This window comes from Notamacropus eugenii, chromosome 7 (genome assembly GCF_028372415.1).
Source record: "Notamacropus eugenii isolate mMacEug1 chromosome 7, mMacEug1.pri_v2, whole genome shotgun sequence".
Classification (NCBI taxonomy): Eukaryota; Metazoa; Chordata; class Mammalia; order Diprotodontia; family Macropodidae; genus Notamacropus; species Notamacropus eugenii.
The window spans coordinates 35,096,948-35,120,884 of NC_092878.1; the positions used below are offsets into that span (position 1 = coordinate 35,096,948).

General features: G+C 42.2%; 1 protein-coding gene across 2 annotated transcripts in view; it reads right to left on the reverse strand.

The window, feature by feature from the left end:
* Positions 1 to 23,603, reverse strand: part of CCDC88C (coiled-coil domain containing 88C) — a 221,126-nt gene extending 197,523 nt beyond the window's left edge. For both annotated transcript variants that reach the window (XM_072625525.1, XM_072625527.1), the window contains exons 1-3: positions 23,501 to 23,603; positions 22,613 to 22,713; positions 10,440 to 10,548 (exon numbers count right to left, since the gene is read on the reverse strand). In XM_072625525.1, the coding sequence (XP_072481626.1) occupies positions 10,440 to 10,548; positions 22,613 to 22,713; positions 23,501 to 23,560 (270 nt within the window). In that variant the 5' untranslated portion in view covers positions 23,561 to 23,603. The remainder of the gene's footprint in view (positions 1 to 10,439; positions 10,549 to 22,612; positions 22,714 to 23,500) is intronic.
* Positions 23,604 to 23,937: the final 334 nt, after the last annotated feature.

Consider the following 23,937-nt stretch of genomic DNA (forward strand, 5'->3'; position numbering starts at 1 on the left):
AGGGATCGATCTCCTGTGAACCCTGATAATTCACAGCTGCGCTGAATCATGTAGGTTTCATGCCTTCTGGCTCTGAGCCAATCAGGGGCCAAGTCTTTGTTATATACTCTGGAAGGTTCGCATTATTTTGCTTCGGGGGCTCAATCATGAGAAGGACCTTTTGATTCCCTGGTTGGGACTCTGAGTTTGTTAAGAGCCCCCCAACTACTAAGAAGTTGGTGCTCTCCCAGTTTGATGGTATATGTAGATGGCTGAATTACTTTGTTCAGATATTTGGAGCCCTGTCTGTTGAATCTCAGGGCTAATTTCTCTGCTTATATTTTCTATACTCACTTCTTTCTATTTATCTGTAATTAAAATGAGATTGTTGTCTTTCCTTTAGAAAAGCAGATCAAAGCGGCCCACCCTGTATGCTGATGTGGTTGCTAATACACCAGGGTCACACGGCTAGTAAGTGTTAGCAATTCTATTTGAGCTCAAGTCTTCCTGTCTCTGGGCCCAGCACTCACCCACTGAGCCAACTAGCTTTTATAAAGAAAACAAAAAGGTAAACACCCAAGGAAAGCTGAATAATCATGGCACACAAATACAGATATGGGAAGACTCGTAAAAACTGCTGAACAGGGAGAACAATATATTCAATTACAATAATAAGGCAAATAGATGTAACACTAAAAGATAATTCCATTATGATAAATTAGTCCTAGAGAACAAAGGATGAAACCTATCTGATGAATTTGGTGATAACCATCTTCCCTCATTAAAGAGGAACAAAACGAAAGGTGCAAGTATATACTTTTAGAAGTAGCTGTTACCTCAGTTGGTTTTGGTAGAACTTTTCTTTATGAAGGCAACTTTGGTGTGAGATTATACTGGGAAATGACTGTGATATTTTTTAAAAGCATCAATAAAACTTATAATTATGAGTCACCATCATTTGCTTATCAAGACCTTGCTTATTAACTTCAATGGGCACAGTTGTTAAGACCACAGAGATAAGGAGTGACAGTGATAAGCTTATTCTAAAGCTTCCTGGGTAGATTAAGGAGGAGCCACTTTGAGACATAATAGAGCAAAATTGCACCAGGTGTTAAATACCTGGACCTGGCTTTGGTAGTAGCTTGTACTACAATTTTCAAACTGAATTTGGAAAGTCTAAATTTTCTTGGATCCAAAGCTAGAAAGGACCTTGGGATCATTTCATTCATCCCTTTTACTTTATAAATGAGGAAACTGAGGGTGAAGGTAAAGAGAGGAAACTATCTGCTAATGGCAGGGCTAGGTCTCCTGGATTTCATCATTCTCTTTCATTTATGGAAGCCAAAGCAAGACAACACACCAGAGAAACAGTGTCCTTTCTCACACACGATGCCTCTACTTCCTGATGCCTCGAAATCCAACTTTCAACCCAACCACTGGCCTGAAATTACTCCTTCTAAAGTCAACAAAGATCTCCAATCCAATGACCTTTTCTCAGGCCTCAATCTCCTTGACTTTCATATGTTCTGGAGAATCCCAACTACTCCTTCTCTCCTCTTAGATGCTACCTCCTCTTTTGGGGGGCTATCTCTAGTCATCCTGATGTATAACCTGCCACAGGACCCAGATGACTCCAGAGGAGAAAGTGAGGCCGGGACCTTGCACAGCCCTCCCTCACTTAAATCCATTTCACTTGCAAGTCATGGCATCATCTTCCTGATGTCATGGTCCTCTTGGAGGACAAAAGACGAACACCAACAACAACCTCCTCTCTTTTGACTTCTGTAACACTGCTATCTCAAGCCATTCTACTACCTTTTTGACCACTTCTCAAACTGCAGGGTCAGTATCCAACTCCTACCCTCCCAAGAGTGTGCCCTCCCATTCCCCAAGTCAGTAACTTGACTATTCATCTCATCAACTCTCACATTATTTCAGGGCCAATGACATAAGTGTGGGTACACACATGTATACATGCAAACACACAGGTACATACATGTATATGTATTTTATACGTGTGTGAATACACATATACATATAGGACCTCTCATCAACTCTCACATTAGCTCTATACCAACAGCAAACGTGTGTGTACACACAAATCTATACATATATACGTACACACATATACATACACAGATGATATATGTATATATTTAAGTACGCACACACACACACATCTCCAGCTCTAATAGATCTCCTGAACTGCTTCATTTGGAAAGCCTGTTAGCATCTCAAACTCAACATCTCCAAAAGGGAACTCATCATCTTCCCCCATAAACCCACTCTTCCAAGCATATTCATTTCTGTTGTGAGCACCATCATTCAGTTATCTAGATTTTTAACCTCAGACATCCCTGTTTCTTCACTCTCCCTCATCCACCATATCCAATCAGTTGTCCAGTCTTATCAATTCCTTCTCTACAACAACGCTGATAGCTGTCTTGTCTCATCCTCTCCATTCTCATGGCCACCACCTTAATCAAAGAACTTTACCACCTCTTGCCTGTCTACTCTAATAGCCTTATTTGGTGTTAGGGTTCCCTGCCTCCCCTCTCTAACATATCCTACCTATTGCTATCAAAATACTTTTCCTAAAGAACAAGTCAGTCTGTATCACTCCCCTGCGTCAAAAACCTGAAGGTAGTTTCCCCATCACCTCAATAAAACAAAATCCTTAAATCAAATTACAGAGGAAGCTAGTGGATAAAGTTGAAGTTGGAAAGACCTGAGCTCAAATCTAGCCTCAGTCACATTAAGTGGGTGACCCCTGGCATCCTGCTCCTCTCCTTCTACTAGAATTCTAATCTTCCAAACTCAGTTCAGTTTAGAAACACCATCTCCTCTCAGACACCTCCCCAATAAGGTCTTTCCTGATTGCCCCAATAATTAGTGTTCTCTCCCTTCTTAAATCATAATACTGAGGCAGCTAGGTGGCACAGTGGATAGAGCTGAAGTCAGGAAGACCCAAGTTCAAATCCAGCCTCAGACACATTAACTGGGTGACCTGGGCAATCATTTAACCAGCTTGCCTCAGTTTCCTCATATGTAAAATGGGGATGATAATAGCACTTACCTCCCAGGGTTGTTATGAGAATCAAAATGAGATAGTATTTGTACAGTGTTTAGCACAGTACCTGGCACATCGTAGGTGGCTATGTAAACATGAGCTGTTATTATTATTATATTCATATGTTATTAAGTTTTAGATTATATTGTATTGACTTACCTCTCTTAGTGTTGTATCTCCCTCAAAAGTCTAAGCTACTTGGAGACAGGAAGTCTTCATCACTGTCTCTGTGGTTTATTACAATACCACCATGCATTTCAAAATGTTTGCCAAAATAAAATTTCATATATGGATGGGTTGCTAGCTCAGTATCATTTAGAAAAGGTTTCTAAAGGCTGGATGAAAAGTTCAGCAACAATGGAAAACAGTATTCCACAAACTTGCTTTTCAGCTGTGGAAAAACAAAAACTACTCATTTTTTCCAGAGACCTTCCCTCCTAAAATTATCTCTTACACACATTTTATTATTTTGCCTTAAATATAAGCCACCTTACATATAGGTCACATTCCTAAAATAAGTTCTCTTTGGAAGGAAAATACATAGGTATTGATTCTAAAAGAAAAACAGCTAAGCTTTACTCAAAACAGATTGGAGGAGGGGATGAGGGAGAACGTGGCCTGTATCTTGAACAATACTTACTTCTAAAGGAAAAGGTGGGATTCACTTTGCATATGATTAGGCCAACATGGAACACAGCAACCAACAATCAACAAGTACTTATTAAGTGCCTGCTACGTGCCAACTCTGAGCTAGGCAGTAGGGAAATTCATACAAAGAATGAAACAAGTCCTACTTGCAAAAAGTTGACATTCCAACTGAAAAGATGCCATGTACATCAAGGAAAACAGGCAGCGAGGCAGAAGAATGGATAGGAGAAGCTTCCTAAACATTCACATTTTACCCTAAGGGGAGACAGAAGGAACCTCTTCAGTGACTACTGATTCTCCAAACTCTACAATCTCAGGGTCAGTAGGTCCAGGCATCTTAAACTCAAACAGAGCATCCAGAATATAAACTCAATTGGTTAGATTAAATAGAAGTTGATTGTGTAGCCTCTTCCCCACTCAATAACACACTTCCAACACGTACAAAATACAAACCCTCCATCAGAAATTTCAAATCACAATTATGTAATAACGTCTACTGCTTCTCCCAATTTTATTGGCCTGATTTTCCACAAAAGCCCCTAAATCCTCTTGCTCTTTCTCAGGTACTCTTACCTACCTCCTCCTATCCCACTGAAGTCCATTTCCCCATTCTCTTTTTCTTTCCATCATTTTTTTTTCTGTGGCCTAACATCCTCAGGACTTTTTTCCCCTTTGTGCAGTTATATCCGACTCTTCAGGACACCATGGACCATAGCAGGCCAGTACTATTTATAAAATATTTATTTATATAAAATTATATTTATTTATTTGTAACAATACATACTATTTCCTTCTCCAGTGGATTAAGGAAAAACAGAGGTTATGGGACAACCCATTTTGGCACAGAGTTGTTGTCACTGAGTCATTTTTCAGTCTGATCCTTAGTGACCCCATTTGGGGTTTTCTTGGCAAAGATACTGGAGTGGTTTGCCACTGCCTTCCTCCAGCTCATTTTAAAGATGAGGGAATTGAGGCAAACAGGGCTAAGTGGTTTGCCCAGGGTCACATAGCTAGTAAGTGTCTAAGGCTAGATTTGAACTCAGATTTTCCTGATTGTAGGCTCAGTGATCTATGTACTGGGCCACTTCTGCCTCTTCAGGACTTCTTACTCAAGCTAGATCACAGATTAACTCTGAGTTGGAAGGGACAATTAGTATAACATATAACTGAACAGCAATCCCTTCCAGGGGTGAGGAACCTGGGGCCTCAAGGCCACATGTGGCCTCTAGGTCCTCAAGTACAGCCCTTTGACCGAGGTCCGTGAGGCCACAGGTTCCCCACCAGTACTAAACAATCCAGTCTAGACTACTCAAAATATTCCCAATGTTAGACAAACTCACTACCCTTTTAAAGCCACCTAAATTTTAGAGGCAGCTAGGCAGTGCAGTGAACAGAGGGCTGGCTCTGGAGTCAGGACAACCTGAGTTCAAATCTACCCTCAGAAACTTCCTGTATGACCTTGGCCAAGTCACTTAAACCTGTTTGCACTGTAAAAGAAAGTGGCAAACCACTCCTTGCCAAGAAAACCCCACAGACAGAGACCCCCTGGGTCACAGAGAGACAGACACACTTCAACAACTATTCTAATTTTAGAGAATTCTAAACATTAAACAGCTTTTTTTTTCCTTTTACCACGCTGAATTCTAACTATTGCTCTCAGGGTCTCGAGTATATAGAGCGCTGGACCCGGAGCCAGGACAACCTGAATTCAAAACCTGCTTCAACCAACTGACCTCGGGTTACTCACTTAACTGATGTCAGCCTCAGTTTCCTCATCTGTAAAATGAGGATATGAGAGCCCCTACCTCATAAAGCTGTTTTAAAGAACAAATACCCTTTGACCCAGCAATATCACTTCTACAACTGTATCCCCAGGAGATCATAAAAATGAGAAAGGGTCCCACATGTACAAAAATATTTATAGCAGCTCTCTTTGTGGTGGCCAAAAACTGGAAGGGGATGCCCATCAATTGGGGAATGGCTGAATAAGTTGTGGTATATGAATGTAATGGATTACTATTGTGCTATAAAAAATGATGAACAGGAAGACTTCAGAGAGGCCTGGAAGGACTTATATGAACTGATGCTGAGTGAAAGGAGCAGAACCAGGAGAATTGTGCACAGCAACAACCAGAGTGTGTGAGAGTTTTTTCTGGTAGACCTGGATCTTCATATCAATGCAAGGACTTAAAAAAAAATTCCCAATGGTCTTCTAAGGAAATATGCCTTCCACGTCCAGAGAAAGATCTATGGAATTCAATCACAGAATGGAGCAGATCATTTTTTGTGTGTTTTTAATGTTTTGGTTTGTTATATGATTTCTCCCATTTATTTTAGTTCTTCTACACAGCATGACTATAGTGAAAATGTATTCAATAGGAAGGTATGCATAGATCCTATATAGAGTTGTATGCCGTCTTGGGGAGAGGGGGGTGGCAGGGGGCAGGTAGGGGGGAAAAATCTAAGTTTTATGGTAGTGAGTGTAGAACACTAAAAATAAATACAATTAATATATAAAAGAACAAATAGCAGAGGTAAAGAGTTAAACACTTCTGGAACACTATAAAAATGCTGTTTTTAGATAAATATTGTTTATTATATATTGTTTTTCTTAATGACCTTTGGGACCAAAGCAGAGCAAGTCCTGGGCCTCTTCCACATAACATTTCTTCAAATATTTACACACAATTATCATGTCCCTCCAAGCCTCCTCCACTCCTTCAAACAATCCTCACGTGCACTGTGGTGTCCTCCTACCCCTACTATAAAATTTGAACTCCTCTGAATGAGCACCAATTTGACAGTGATCTTCCTAAAGTGTGGTTTCCTAACCCAAACACAACATCACAGATGGAGGAGGCAGAGCACAAGATTATCACCTTTTCCATTCAGAGACAGCTGGTGGCAAAGTGGATAGAGTGCTGAGTCCAGAGTCAGGAAGACCCAAGTTCTAATCCAGCCTCAGATACTTTCTAGCTAATATGATCCTCAGCAACTTACTTCACCCTCTGTCTGCCTCAGCTCCCTCTCTGTGAAGTGGGGACAATAACAATCTCTACCTCACAAGGCTGCTGAGGATCAAATGAGATCACGGTAAGGCGCTTAGCAAAGTACCTGGCACATAATAGGTTGTTCCATTCCAATACTGCGGTTCCATTGTTTTCACTCTTGTCTGATTCTTTAAAACCCCACTGGGGATTTTCTTGGCAAAGATATTAGAGTCATTTGCCGTTTCCTTCTCCAGCTCATTTTACATTTAAGAAAACTGAGGCAGACAGGGCAAAGGGACTTGCCCAGGGTCACACAGCTAATACGTGTCTGAGGCCAGATTTGAACTCCATTCAGTCATCAATGCCTGCTAATATCAGAAGGATTCTATGCCAAGGCTCTGTGGCCAAAAATGACCTCCTGCCCTGGAATTAGTCTGAATCTTTTCAGACTCCTGACCTGAGCATTAAAAACCCATCAAAACTTAGTATCTTCCTTGGCAAGTTTTCACTGAGGTCAAAGGAGAGCTTCCTTGGAAAACAAACAAGTCCATGCTCTTCCAAGGACGGCCTCTGTCCTTTCAAGCTTTTCATGGTCCTATTGTGCAGAGAGGAAAGGAGGAAGCTGTCAGGGAAGAGATCAGGAAGGTCATTCTAAAAACAAAAACAGGGGAGTTGATCCTCTAACTCCGACATGTGCTTTTAACAAGCACAGACAAGAGAAAGTGTTCCATTCATCCATCAGGGTGTGTTTGGGAAAAGAGAGGAGAAAGGGAAACTGACCTTTGTTAGGAGAAGGAGCAGAATGGACCGAATGTAAAGATGATGCAAACACTAGCATCCCTAGAGACAAACCTTGCCCAGGGGACTGGCTTGTGTCAGGGAGGGCCTCTCATTTGTCTGATAACTGAAATCCGCATGAGTTCATTATTAAGTTACAATGCGTTTCTCTTAATTCTCTTTTATTTCTATATTGTCACTACATGAATGGATCCCTTAAAAGGGAGAAGCAGATCAGCGTTTTTCCCCCTAAAAAGTTAATTATTGTATGTTCTGACATTGTTCCTTTACAACAATAACCAGTCAAAAAAATGTCCATATTCACACAGATACTTGGGTAAGGAATACATAGAACTCATGTAAGTTCAGGGACCAACAGGTACACTTTAAACCTGAGAATCAGAGTATCTTGGAGCTGGAAAGAACTTTGACCTTAGGGATCAACCCTTTCTTTTTACCGAGAAAAGTGAGGTGAAGAGGGAGTTTTAAGAGAGAAACTTGATGGTACAGTGGATAGAGCATCAGCCCTACAGTGAGAGGACCTGAGTTCAAATGTAGCCTCAGACACTTACCAGCTCTGTTACCCTGTACAAGTCATTTATCCCTGTTTGCTATAAAAAAAGCAAAACAACGACAGAGGAGTTTTCAGAAACCCACATGATTTGATATAACCTCAAGTGTAAGGTCATCTAACCCAATGACTACCCAGCGCAGGAATTACCTTTATAACATTTCCTAAATACGTTTATTTAGTTTCTGCTTGAATACTTCCAATGATGGGGAGCTCATCACTTTGATAAGACAGACAGCTCTTTGCTAAGGATAAACAGTAACCTCTTCATACTGAACAAGGGGTAAAGGACAAAATGAACTGAAAGGTGACATGACCTACCCTGAGAAAAAAATCTTGGCACAAAGTGCTTTCCTCACCAGAGTTCTGTGAGGTAGGTAAAGTAGATATGTTATTATTTCCATTTTATGGATGAGGAAGGTAAAGTCCCAGGTCACACAGCTAGTCAATGGTAAAAGCCAGCTCTCAAACCAGGTCTGCTCACTCCTTGTTCAGCACTCTCTATCTTGCTTTATCAAAAAAAACTCAGTCATGGGGGAAAATAACTCTCATAAGGTATAGGACCTATCCAGAGTGTCCTCCACTGGATCTACAGGAAGTTTTAAGACAATCTATCAGTCTAGTGACATTTTCACCACCATCACAATAATAGTAAGTTAGGATTAGCATCAGGGAACTTCTATAAAATGGGTTTAATACTACTGTACCTACCTTACAAGCCCTGTCAACATGACACTAGAAACCTCCCTCCAGGCTATCATAAATCAACACTATTTGCGTGTAATTTTTCTGATGAGGTATGTAAACACCCCTAACATCCAATCTACATTTTTCCATCTAATAACACAAACAAAGTAGGAGAAACTTTGGTACAGAACATTATAGTCAAAGGGGTGAGGGGCAAAAGCATTCATCAAGCACCTACTTTGTGTCAGGCACTAATATGTTAAATACTTTACAAATGTTATTTGTAAATAATATCTCAGTGAGCACTGGCAACTGAAGGGGATTCCAATTCTGATTATGCAACCTTGGAAAAGGTATTTGACCTCCCATCCATAAAATGAGGAGGTTGGTTAGATGACCACAGAGGATCCTTCCTTCCCTCTCTAGATCCCATGATCCTAAAATGACTTACAAAACTGAAATACAATACGCCAAGAAACCCCAGTCAAAAAAAAGGAGTGAGATGAATTTCAGCACCACGGCTATCCCAGCCAACACAGCTTACGCTATACTTAGTTATCACCCTAGCTCAGGCTAGTTCATGACCCAGAGCATTTCTTTGCCTTTCCCAGGAAGGCAAACAGCTCTTCTAATGAGCAGAATGCTCCTCTTAACTACTTCTTTAGTTTTGCAGATAACTGTAATTGAAGTTATCAGACTAGCTCAGATCTCCACGGGACCTCCCAGAGAGAAACAAAGCAGGGAAGGAGACTCTGAGGGTGGAGGGCCATGGGAAGAGGAGACTCCTAACTGCAGCAATGTTCCTCCTAAAACTGGAGATCCACTTCCTTCTCCAAAACCTTTTAAACCCCACGGTGAATGACGGTGGCTCCAGGAACCACCACACACAGGAAAACCCATAGAAGTACTCCACAGCATCTTTGCTTTAGTCCCTATCAGGTGTTAAAAGATTCTAAAAAAACAGAGTCACAGACATTTTTTCTGCTTTTGTCCCCCAACATTCAGCAAAGGTAGGAAAATAAAATTCTTTTGCCCTTACATTTGAACCAGGGAGATTTCATTTAAACAAATACACACTAATGATTATACCAAGGTTGTAATCAATGGAATCGCAGCCTAGGCCACGAGTGAGCTGAGAGAATCAGACTTTCTGAAATGTGTTACAAAGAACGGATTCCCCCCAGAATTCAAGATGTGTAGAAGCTTAGGACTGGGACTCCAAGCTGAGATAGGAAGCTAAAAACTAGGGGTACACAAGCATACAGTCTTGGGGTAAACTTGGGGAAACTGAGGCACAACCTTTTAACTCTCACTTTAGAACCCAGGATATGGCAATCACAACAGCTAACTGAGAAAAAAACACCAACAAGCCACATAAGAGAAAACCAACCTATTGACAATATCTGGCTTTACCGAAGTAAAGAGTAAAGGGAAATTAATAATTAATTATATTAATATAATTAATATAAGCTCTTCTATTATTATTGCTAGTGCCCAGTAGATACATAATAAAAGTTTTATCAACAGTTGCTGATTAATCTATCATTCTTAAAAGGTTTCTGATCAGTACCTGATGACAGAAACCTGGGTTCACTTTAAAAGGCACATCAATGAACATGGTTCCTCTCTATTTCCTGTGCCCCATTCCTCTGACAAGGCCAAGCTACGTCACAAAAGAAAGGAGACAGAACTTGGAAGGGGTGAAGACCAACGGTACCTGGTAGTAGGTTTTAATACTCCTAACGAGGATCGTGAGGTTTTGTATCCGTAGGTTGACATCATTGTTGACATGCTTGTTGATCCGCTGATTTGTTGGCCTGGGGTCTCTAGAGAAAAGAGAAGAAATGAAACATTTCCTGAAAATCAGGGAAAGTCAAATACCTTTCAAAACGGAGCATCGATATGGTACAGCTGCTGGATCTAGGGTCAGGAACACCCTAGTTCAAAGCTCGCCCCAGACACTTACTGGCTGTGTGACCGTGGGCAGTCACTTAAGTTCTGCTTAGCACAGTCTCTTCATTGGTAAAAGGAGGATAATAACAAGCACCCCACCTGCCACCCCCAGGCTGGGAGGATTAAATGAGATCATGGTGAAAGTACTAAGCACAGTTCCTAGCACAAAGTAAACACTATAAAAATGTTAGCTGTTATTATCACTTTAATGAGAACATTTACCAAAAACCCACTATGTGCTCAACCTTATGTTAGGACAGACTGAAAAAGATTCACACAATCCCTACCCTCCAGGAGCATATCATCTAGGGGCAGCTAGGTGGCACAGTGGGTACAGCACTGGGCCTGGACTCCAGAAGACAAGTTCAAACCCAGACTCAGACACTCACAAGCTGTGCCACCTGGAGCAAGTCACTTCAGCTCTGCTTGCCCTCGGTTTCCTCATCTGTAAAATGACGCGATGGTAACAGCACCTACCTTGCAGAGTTGCTGTCAGAAAATTCTCTACGTTTATCATCAAATACATGAGAATGCCTCTTTCAATTTATCCCCCAACCTACCTCCATTAAACTTCCAGCAGTTGCTATTCCCCCAACTCTGAAATTACCTTGTATTGATTATGTATAGATTCACTCATCAACTGCACAAATAATTTTTCCCCAATAGAATATAAGCCACCTGAAGGGAGAGAAATGTTTCCTTCTTCCCACACTACCCCCAGAGTCATATTTAATTAAAAATTTTAAATTTAATCATATTTATTTAATTAAATTTAAACATAATTTAAATAATTTAATATAAATATTATATATAAATATAATAAAAAATAAATAATTTAAACACAATTCAATTTAAACAATTTAATTTAATCATATTTAATTAACTTAAAAAGTCTGTTTAATTCAACTTGTAAAGGACGGGGGTTTCACTGGATGTACTCAAAGGTCCTTTCTCTTCCAGTTCTAAAATTCTATGGAACCTTGCGAGGGAATTTTCTGAGGTAGTCAGGGCCCAGGATTTCATAACGCAAGAATTTCCCACAGAAGAGAAATTCCTTCTCCCAAATTTTCTACAAGAATCTCGAAGAGTTGCTCTGGTACAGAGAGGTCCGCAGAATCCTAGATTTAGAGCTGGAAGTAATCTGAGAGTCCATCCCTTTCATTTTACAGATAAGGAAACTGAGGCCCAGAGCCACGAAGTACCTTATCCAGTGGCTGGCATTTATACAGCACTTTTAAAGTTCGCAAAGCACTTTACATGTTACATTCGATCTTCATAACAAACAACCCAGCGAGATAGGTGTTGTTATCAACTCCATTTCACAGATGAGGAAATTGAGGATGAGAGGATGAATGACTTGTCTAGGGTCACACAGCTAGTAAATAAGGCAGTAAGCAAGACAAGCTAAGAAGCTAAGGTAAAATTCGAACTTGGGTCTTCGCAAGTCCAAAGTCCATGCTCTATTCACTTCTCCACCTGGCTGCCTATCCAGGGTCACCCAGCTAGTGAATGTCTGAGGTAGTATTCAAGCCCAAATGATAATATCTGTCATTTATTAAGGTTTGCAAAGCACTTTACATTCTTCCCAACTCAAAGTCCAACATTCTACCCATTAAGTGACTTATCCAGTATGTTTTTCATGAGTGACCATGTATGACGTATATAAAACAGCTTACTGTCTGGGGGGGCGGGGAGGAGAGTGAGGGAGGGTCTAATGGTAGCCCTGAAAGGGGGGGAGGGAAAGGAATTTATAATTTTGTTGTATATCTGAATGGACAAACAAGTTGTGCATAGTAGATCTGCAGTTTTGTGTACAATCACCTTTTTTTATGTAATGGAAATTATTGCTTCATTCCATAAATTAAAAATAAATTTTTAAATAAATGTTTAAATTTTCCTTACATGTAACTGGGGAAAAATACAATATTATTTTTAAAAATTTAGTGACCTATCCATGGTCATACAGCCAGCATGAAGTGGACCCAGACTGAACTGAGACCAGCTCAACCTTACACAACCTTAAGGAAATCATATAACCTCTCTGGGCCTCAGTTTCCTCATCTGTAAAATGTAAAATAAATAGATGGCCTCTAAGGTTCCTCCCAGCTCCAAATCCTAGGATACAAGCTATGTCATGATTAAACGTCTAACAATCCCACATGTATGAAATCTTAATAAGAATACAAAGGATACAAAAAAATGGAAAAAAAGTCTCTACTCTCAGGAAGCTCACAGTGTACTGAGAGACAGAGACAACATTTCAAGAACTATGAACAAATGAGATATTTACAGACTAAACTGGAGATAATCTTAGATGGCACTAAATTAGAGAATATTGGGAAAGGCTTCTTATAGAAAGGGCAACTTTAGCAGAGACTCAATGGGCGTCTTTCCACTGACCTGGGAAGGGAGTGGTAGTCTGACTCTCTGCTCACAAAATCTAAAAAGACCATTTGCAACAATACAGAGAATATAAACTGTCCCACAACAAAATGACACAGGCAGGGCCTGGGCATCAATAATTCCTGTGGGTCTCATCACTTCTTTTCCAACCTCAGACAAGTGTCGGCCTTCATGGAGATGAAACCAAAGGAAAGTCATCGGACTTATCTGTGCATGAGGCTTTCATCCCATTTCTTAATAAGTATGTCATATACACACCAAAGTCGTCCTGCTTACAGAGCAGAGACTTGCTAGAACTGAGTGAGATTCTACTTTTCACCACATTTGCCAGAGGCTGCTTTTCAAAACAATACCAATTCACGTTCATGCAGTACAAAGGAGTTTCCTAATATCCACTGGGAAGGAGGAGACAGAACAAACACTACAACTGTCAATTTACAGAGGAAGCTGTAAGAAAGGTCCAGGATTTAGCATTTTAGCTAGGAAGGACTCCACAACCCAACTTGTCCTTTTTTATAGAGGAGAAAGCTGAGGTAGCATTACTTGAACAAGGGGCACAAAAGTGATAGCCCTACGATTTGAATTCAGCTCTTCTGATTCTAAATCATGTACACCCCATGACAAAGTCCTGCTTGCAGGCAACCCTCAGAGATTAGTCCTCAGATCCTGGGGTCCTGACTTAAGTGCGTTAGTCCCTCGTTGCCAAAGAAGACCGTGCCATCAGAGAAATGATAACATGACTTGCACTTGACTTTGTTTTCAGTGAGGGAGGGCTGTGCAGGTCACCAGCCTCACTTCTCCTCCAGAGCCTTCTGAATCCAGTGACCAGGTATTCATCAGGATGACTGGAGATGACCCAGGATGAGGTAATTGGGGTTAATTGACTTGCCCAAGGTCACACAGCTAGTGAGTGTCAAGTGTCTGAGGTGAGATTTGAACTCAGATCCTCCTGACTCCTGCACTAGTGCTCTATGTACAGCACCACCTAACTGCCCCTCCTGACTTAAGTAAACAGAGTAAGTACCCATACTGCAGAGAAAAAGTTGTTATTATTATTTGTAATACTACCTATCATTTATAGTGTTTTAAGGCTGGTAAAGCACTTTATTTGCCATCTCATTTGGTCTTCATAACCACCTTCCTGTTTTACATACCTTATTTCATCTGGTGGTGATTAGAGTATAAGGGAAGCTAGGTGACTCAGTGGACAGAACTCTGAGTCTGGAGAGGAATCAGAAAGATTCCTCTTCCAAGTTCAAATCCAGCCTCAAACACTTACTAACTGTATGACCCTGGGCAAGTCACTTCACCTCTGTTTGCCTTCATCCTCTGGAGAAGAAAACAGCAAACCACTCTATTATTTTTGCCAAGAAAACTCCATGGACATTGGCGGCATGCTATTACTTTTGTACAAAGAGTAGGACACAACTTAACAACCAAGGGTAGGAACTGTCTTTTGCCTCTTTTCATATCCCCAGTGCATGGCATAAGGCCTGGCACATAATAAATGTAGAGCAACTGGCTCATCACAATGCCCTTGGGAGATAGGCACGATAATTATTTCCATTTTATAGAGAAAGAAAATGAGGCTAATGTCTCATGACTAGTAAGTTTCTAAAGCAAGATTTGAACTCGGGTCCTCTGGACACCAAATCCAATGTTCTGTCCACTCTGCCATCATTATTAAGAGCCTCTTGGAGAACAGAAGAAGGCCTATCACCATAATCTAAGTGAAATCTTCCCTAGGGGCAGCAAGGTGGCACAGTGCATAGACAGCTGGACCTGGAACGCTATTGGGTGCCTTACTTCACTAGGTTGTGATCAGATCATGAGCTCCTGCAGGGTAGGAGAGGGTAGTTAAATGGCTCAATGGATAGAGAGCTGAGCCTGGACTCAGAGAGTTAAAATTCAGCCTTAGACATTTACCAGCTATGTGACAAGTCACTTCACCTCTGCCTCAGTTTCCTCAACTGTAAAACAGAGATACCTCCCAAGGATGTTGTGTAAATTCTTTTGAGACAACACCTCGACACACACACACCTTGCCTCTCATCAGTGGTGACAGCCAAATGAGACAGTCTTTATGAAAGTCCTCAGCACAATGCCTGGTGCTATCTATATAAATATTTTCTTCTTCTCTTACCCAGGCCGACAAAAGAATAGAACATAAAGGGACGTGGAATTTTTGGAGTTAAAGAATTAAAGCTTTATGATGAACAGCCCATGAAAACCCAATACATGAGAAAAATGCTTACGAAAGTCTTTGAAATACAATGGTTTTATGAAGCTGTTTATTTTTTTCATTTATTTATTTTTAATGTTCTACAATCACTACCATAAAACTTAGATTTTTTTCCTCCTACCTGTCCCCCCCCACACACTCCTCCTTCTCCAAGATGGCATACAATTCTACATAGGATCTACACATACATTCCTATTGAATACATTTTCACTATAGTCATGCTGTGTAGAAGAACTAAAATAAATGGGAGAAATCATATAACAAACCAAAACATAATACATACACACACACACACACACACACACACACACACACACACACACACAATGATCTATGCAGCTCTGTTTAAAAGCTAAGGGGGGAAAAAAGGTATTCATTGAACACTTAAGTAAACATGCTTCACAGTTTGTTAGGTTGAATTATTTTAAATCTACCCCGCCCCCCCCGACAGAATAACCCAGCCACAGATTTTATACGTTCATTGTTTGTCACTGAAACAGAAATACAGGTATCTTAGGGTAGGGCTAAGGTTACCCAATTCGGCAGTCATGTGATGTTACCGTTCCTGCATAGAACCTGGCCATATTTTACATGTTTATTTTGGATATCCTCAGTACCAAGAAATTGAAGATGAACCTAACTCTCTGGAAATGAGCTTACAGGATGGGACAAGTTCAGAATATAAACCATACTATAGGTGCTGAACAACCTTGGAGTATTTTTTTAGTGCTTTACATTACAGCTACAACACTTGGTATTTTTTTTAACATGAGCATCTTAAGGAGCTAGAGGGTCTCTCCCCAACTCTAACCAGCTATGTGACTATGTCAGTTGACCCTCTCAGTGCTTCAGGCAACTAAGATGATAAACCATTATAGATTAAATTGTTCATCTGTATTGTTGGAAGGAGTTTCCCCACCAGAAGTTCCCCGTTCTGATTAAATCCCAAGTCCCAGCCCCCCCCAAAAAAAGTTGGGAGGGAGATAGTATATATGCAGAAACAGCTATGCAGGAGAAGAAATGCTCAGAAACAACCCAAACCATCACCTAGCTCTTGGCCCCTGGAACTCTGAGGGAAAGTAAAAAAGAGGGTAGGGGAGGCTTGGTCTTTTTCATTTAGCAACCAATGTACAGATGTCACCGAGCAGCTTCTGACAAATACAGGAAGAAAATGACAAGCAGAAAGAGAAACATTCATCACGCCTTTCTGCAATTTGCATACAGCCAGCAAAGGCACTAACTCATACACCCCTGGATTCACCAGCCAGATAACAGCGTGGGCAAGGGAGGCCTCCGATCAATCATCTGTGCTTTTCCCTTCTGGGTCAATTCTGGGAAGCACCTCCCCCACTGAAACCATCACTACAAAAGAAGCCTGACACTTACTCGTTAGGATCATGACCATATCCTCAGGACTCCACTTGTTTATGGAGGAGCCAGGGTCAATTCAGATTGTTTAGGAAAAGGAAATACTGTCAATTGATTCTTGGCCTCTTTTAAGCAATAGATTGCCACACTACAATCCCTGGTATGGTGGGAAAGAAAAACTGATTCAAATTCGGAAGACAAGACTTTCAGTAAACGTAGCTGTGTGACCTTGGTTAAGTCACACACACACACACACACACACACACACACACACACACACACACACACACACACTCTCTCCCCCCCCCCCCCCCCCCCCCCGCCCCAGGCTAAAATCTAAAATTGTAGCCAGTGTGGACACTTACTACCCTTATGACCTTGTCCTAGCCTCTCATAAGCCTCAGTTTCTTATATTTATAGTAAATGTAATTTATATATAATATTTATAATATAAATATAATAAGGTAATATTAGATGGATTCTAAGGTCTCTTTAAGTGCTAAAATCTATGTTCTCAAGCCTCAAGGTCTCAGTTGTTTTTCTTTCATCCCTTCCAAAACCCATTATTAGATACCGATTAGATACCGGTACTTGGAGCACTGGGAGAAATACAAGACAGTCGAGCCATGGTTCATTCCATCTGTAAAAAACGAGTGGGAGGAAATTAAACTGTTTCCTTCCAGCTCCATTTTCACTTCACCAGCAAACTGGTGATGCCTTTTCTTCATCTTTAAATTACAGGAAAAAACAAGTTATCAGAAAAACTCTGATGCTCCCTGGATTCCAATTAACAATGATTGTCATCATCTTTTATAATCTCCAGTCTCTTTTCTTTAGAACATAAAATTCTTCTATTCATATTTCATTAATCCTAAGTAATCCCCATCTTCAGAGAAAGATAAAGAAGGAGAAAACTTGACACCCTGAGGTCAGGTGACTTGTCCAGACACACAAAGCTGTTAGCACTACAGCCCTAACAATCGTGGTCCCCTAACACCCTGTATTTTCTGTTTTCCAACCAACAGCTATTCTTAAGACATGTCCAAGGGTCACCAGGCTAAGAACTCAACATTCCCCTCAAAGCACCTGGTTGGAAAACGAAAAAAGTCACCATTCCCCAGGGCTCCAGAGAAAACATAATGATTTAACTTCCCACAAATCGTGACCACCAACCTGAGGGACAGCTGATAACATTTAAGACTAGTTTTGAGTCCCTGACATAGTCGTAGTAGGACAAGGCTGGAAAAGGACTCTTCGGCAAGTCTACAGGGAAGGATCTGAGAGCCAGAAATTCCTGCATTCTAATTCTGGCTACAGCACAAACCCTTTACCTCTTCAAAGAGCCAAGCAGTCAATCTTTTTTTTGTCTCTATTTCTGTGACTTAAAAAAAAACAACCATTCAAAGGACAGAAACATGACACCTAAAAGGATGAAAATGCTTAAAAAAGAAAATTAATCTCAATAGAGTCCAAACCTGAAGTCTCCTCTATATTTTCTCGATGCATCTTGAATACAACATGCTTTTAATAGCCAGTAATATGTCTGTTCCTGATCATCCCACAGAAACCACAGTAACACCTGGCAGGGGGGTAGAGTTGAAAGAAAGCAAACAATCTCAACTCTGCAGCAGGTCCCTGGGGGCTGGGGAAAAGGAGCTGACACTGGCTTCTCTGCCCAAGTCCAAATGCCCAAGAGGATTTGAAAAAAAATCTTGTCTAGAAGGTACAACACTATAGCAAGGAAATACAGATCAAAGACACACACAAATATCTGCATGTACTCGGGATTACTGGTTCCAAAGGTGAAAGATACTTTAAAGATCCCCCCCTCATTTTCTAAAAGAGGAAACCGAATCCCAGAAAAGGGTCATAAATTTTCCAAGGTCACGCACAGCCTAAAAGTCTGTCAATCTAGCTTTTAAAATATTTTGATAACTGTATTTCCATGTAACTATTTTCCTCTGTAATTCTACTATTTTATGCATCTAATAAGTGTTTCTGGAAGGAGTCTGCAGGCTTAACACACCTACCAAAGGGGTCTCTGATACTCAAAAAGTTAAGAATCTCTGGCCTCAAGGTTTTTCCCAAAGTACCAAGTAACATTGACTTTTCCCAATTAGAGAGTCGAAAGATTTTTTTAAAGTCCAAACTTAATCAGCTCTGCTATCCCATCCAGATACTCTGATTAATTTTAAGAGGAACCACTTATTAGACCTCCCTAGGTTTCCCAAGCTATACCCTCCTATCCCTTTTTTTATATCTTGCTCCAACGGAGTTCTCCCATTAGAGTTGGCCCTTTTAACCACTACCAAGTCCTGCATATGAACACCAAGAGAAGAATTTTATTTTTCTATTTAAAGCCAGTGTTTTATTCTCAGAAGCACTGATGTCACTTGTCAGCCAATGCCCAAAACGACTGGCCCCAACTATAGTCATCTTTTGTGGAAATTAAATAAACAGACCCCTCAGCTGACTAGCAAGACAACCTCCACAGGGCACAGAGAAGGGGGCAGTAATATAGGTAGTAATGACAAGACTCTGACTCAAAAAAAATTTATTAAGTGCCCCTACATGCAGACACTGTGCTAAGTAAGCACTGGGAACTAATATGGCTTGCAAGTGAAGAATTAAGTTTGATGCCAAAGTTATAAACCTGGGTGATTGGGTAATGATGAATTTAGCTTCAGACAATCTGGATGTCCAATAGAATTGGGGACTTCGGCACGACAAGTTGCCAGAGTAGGTCCTGTTTTCCTGGGGAAAAGCTGGATATGATATGAAGTCCCAGTGTCAGGCTGGCTAGAAAACAGTGAGGAAGGAGAGTCTACTCATCCACCAATCAGGACAGCTCAGTCTCATGACAGAATTCCAAAAGGGAGTCAATTAATTCTCCCTAGGGGGTGGGGCCTGGTCTCTGCTGTTCCATATGGGGGAGAAATGACAAGATGCCTGGGTAAGCCCTGTCTTCCTGAAGAATGAAGCATATTCTGGGGCTGGCTTAAATATATTAGTTGGTATTGTTTTCTGTGATGGTCTTATCCTGAACCCCCCACCCCATTACATTATAAGCACCAGGAAGGTAGGGTCTGTCTCTATCTAAAGTTTCCTATTTCCTCTAACACCTAGCACACTACCCTGTAGACAGTAGTTTAATACATATTTACTAAATTGAATTTTTTAAAAATCCAATCAGAATATAGTCATTTTAGAGCAAGAACTCTTCAGCAGAAACTGAGCCACCAGAGAAACCTGAGGAATTGATGAGCTAGCATTTTTCTGACTCTGGCTCTCAGTTCTGACCCACTCAGAAAGACCCTTCTGATTTTACAAGGAAGCAGTAATTGCCTGAGAAATGCCAACGGTCAACAGAGAGAGCGATGTCCAACAGCAAATCTCCCCTCTAGAGGTCTGTGTGTAAAAGCCGTGTGTGTATACACATACATGTATATATGTATGTATGTATGTATGTATATATATCTCCCTGGTTTTCTTAATTTTATATAGCCTCCAGGTTTCATCAAAAAGAACCTTGGTCCATTGATTCTGGACCAATGGAATCCAGCGACTTAACAGGCATGACAGAATGGACTAGTGCAGCCAGAATGATACGTTTATCATATAGCACTGCAGAGAGAATTCATTTTCATCTCTCCACCAAGTAGACCTGTCAAAACAAGTTTCCATTTCAAACAGGGAAGTCATCTTTTTTGTTTAGCTTTTAATCCAACACTGGGGTTTAGTAGTTTTATGTAAAAAAGGCTAGTGTCCAAACTCTAATACCTAATAATTTGCTAAATGATCCTAACTATTCATTGGGAGGGGAAATGAATGGGCAATGTTAAACTTTGCATCTGTAAATTTTAAATGACATTTTATAAATGAAATCAAGTTCCATCATCAGCCCCCCAAAAAAGAAAGTTTTGATTGCAGGTAATTTTTTTTCTTTATCATTGACATAAATTAATATTCTCCAATTAGCTCATTTCCACTCTTCAAGGTACAGTCATAGGTAAACCATAATTAGAACTGAATTTCCTCTTATATAGATGCCGCTAGGTGACCCAGTAAGTAGAGAGCACTGGGTTCAAATCCAGCCTCAAACCCTTGCTAACTTGAGTAATTCCTGAGCTAGGCACTGAATCTCTGTTTGCCTCAGTTTCTTCAACTGTATGGTTACAGGAACCCTACTCCAAAGGATTGTTATAAGGACTAAATGAGAGAATATTTGTAAAGTGACTGGCACACAGTAAGCATTACGTAAATGCATATTTCTTTCCCTGTTTCACACTCATAACCTATAAGAAGATCTTTTAATTTATTCAACATCTTTCTTTCTCAAATGGGGAATCTGAGGTCCAGAAAAGTAAAGCTGGTAAAAAACCAACTAAAGGCATGCAGCTAGCTACCTAAGGAATAGTAAAGCTGGGACCAGAAGACACTACTGCCATTTTCCTAAAGCAAAGTTTTTTCCACTATTCCACATGCCTCCAACCACCATGGTAAGCCCATCATTAAAAAAAAAAAAGTTCCACTAAGATGAAAAAACTACTAAACTGCAAACTCTCTAGGCCAACAATATACTAGGTCAACACTCCAAAACACTCCAAAGAGACTGTTAGATTTTGAGGTCTTTTGTGCCCCCATTGCTTGGCACAGTGAGTAGCAAAGAACAGGCACCCAAGAAACACTTATGCACTAACTGATAGATCAAAGAGAGAGAAAAAGGACCAAAAATATATTAAAAAAACTACACTAAGTGGTTATGGTATACAAACATGATAAAATATTATTATGCTGTAACAACTGATGTAAGGGATAATTTCAGAGAAACCTGGGAAAAGCAGCACAGACTGATGGAGAATGAAGTGAGCAGAACCCAAAAGAATTTATATAAAAATGATACCATAAAAACAACCAACTTTGAAAATCCACGTCATGACCAACCGATTCCAGAGCACCCATGATGAAACATACTAGTCCTCTCCTGAAAGAGATAGTGGACTCAAAGTACAGATGGAGACACTTTTGTGGACATGCCAATGTGGGAACCTGGTTTGCTTGAATATACATGTTTGTACCAGGGATTTTGCTTTTCCTTTCTTCTCTATGGAGCAGAAGAAGAAGGGAGAGAGAGGAAATATGAAGCTAAAAATTAATTTTAAAAAGAATATTCCAATAGCCCTTATCTCTTCAAACATCAATGAGTCACCCTGAAATGTAGCTCAAATATGAAGCATCATGGGAGTGAAACCCCACTAAACTACAAAAACACAGGCTGCCAGTCAATCAAGCAGCCATGCAAAATTCAGCAACAGAAACGGATGTGGTGAAGAGTACATCAGACCAAGTAAAAAATACTCTGACAAAAGGTTGTCCTGAGCCATTCTTCAAGACAAGTAACTACGCCCAAGTCGTTCACCTTTCCTTAAAAGTGGCTTTTTGAGACAACTTAGGAAGGAAGAGGTCCTCCCAATTGTGCCTGGTGTCCTACAACTGAAAGACAAGACTAGAATGAAAAAAAAAAAGCCCTCCCAACTTAGCATGAAATTTTATCTTCACCCATACATGCTCCAGCCCTAACACTTCCTGTAACCAGACACACACATGAAAGTTTCATGCGCAAGAAAAGAAACCGGGGGCTTTGGGAGATCTATTGTGCCACAAGCCCATCCAATCAAGCACCCTGTTTGTAAGTCGTTACACTTGTAACACTTTAATAAAGGCCATTCATATTCAACTTTCAAAAGAAGCTACAAACCCCATTCTGGGGTCCTTAAAATAACCCAAGGTACTCCTAGGACATGTATTACTAGATGCAGGGCCCATGTGGATAGAGGTCTGAGATGCCAGCCTAAGTCAACAGCCCTTCCTCCACCCCCCAAGAAACTTTCCTTCCCTCCCCTTCCCTTCCCGAAGTTACTTACATTTGCAACATGATTTTATTTAAAAAGATGCCATCCACCAAGTCCATGTACATGGTCAGGTTGTCCTCATTTTCACTTCCAGAAGGACCAAAAGTTTTCACCTTGGGGAAAAGAGAGCAGGGTTACCCAGCTAGCCCATCTCACCCAGGCTGGGGATCCCAGCCCCAGCCCGGACTGTCCCACCCTGACGGGCCCAGGCACACGTGCGCGCACACCCGGGCCACCTGGCCCGAGGAACATTTCTCCCCGCAGATACTTAGTAGCCTTCTCCCCAGGCCTCCCCAGAACGCCTCCAGTCTGGTCTAGGCAATCATCCAGGGAAGGCCCTGGGGAGGCTGTCCCGTCCGGGCGGGTCCCTCCGGGGCGGCCAGTCTGCGGACACGGCCTCCCGCACGCAAGTCCCGGGGCAGAGGGAACAGGTGGACAAGGTGGCCCCCACCAAGGAGATCGCTGCTCCCGCGCCCAAGTTACCGTAATGGCTGGAGAAGTTTAACTTACGTCCCCGGGGGCTGGGATGCAGCCTCGCCCCCTCCCCTCATTCTCCCCCCAATCAAAAGTCAGCAACAACCACCTGCTGCGTCCCTTCTCCGGCCGGGCGCACGGCTCCCGGGCGGCAGCTGGGGTCTCTCCTGAGCCCTGGTCAGGCCGAGGGGCGCGCCGGGGACCCCCCCAAGGGACTGCACCGGACTGGGGGAGGGTGGGGGCACGCTTGGCAAACAAAGAGCACCGCAGGCGAGCCCCTTGGGCGGGGGGTGTGAAGGGGAGCCAGGCCAAGGCTCCCGGGCACGGAGCGACCCCCTCCCGCCCCGTCCCGTCCCGGTCCGGTCGCTCCGCGAGGCCCCCAGCCCGCGTGCCCCCCGCAGCCCTCGGCGCCCGGACTGCACTCACCCAGGTCACCAGCGGGCTCTGCAGAAAGAGCTCCAGGAGCTCCGAGATGGTCACGTCCATGCTGCCGCGGTCCGGCCGGGGCCCCGCGCCCCCGCCCCCGGCTGCCCCCACCCCCGGCTCCCCCCGCCCGCGCCCGGGCGCCGGGCACAAAAGCCGAGCGGCGGCTACGCGGCTCGCGCCCGGGAGACAAAGGCGGGGCGCGAGCCCATGTTCCGCGTCCCCCGCGCCCGAGGAGGGGTGGGTGGAGAGAAGAGCCCAGGGAGGGGGGGAGGAACCCGAGACTCGCCCGGGGAAGGAACAATGAGGACGCGGCCCCGCCCCCTCGGGGGCCCGGGGCGCCCCCCCTCGCGCCGCCGCCGCTACCCCTGCAGGAAAGCGCCCCGGCGCTCCGTGCGCGCGGGACCGAGACGGAGCGTGGGGCGAGGGGGCCGCCCAGG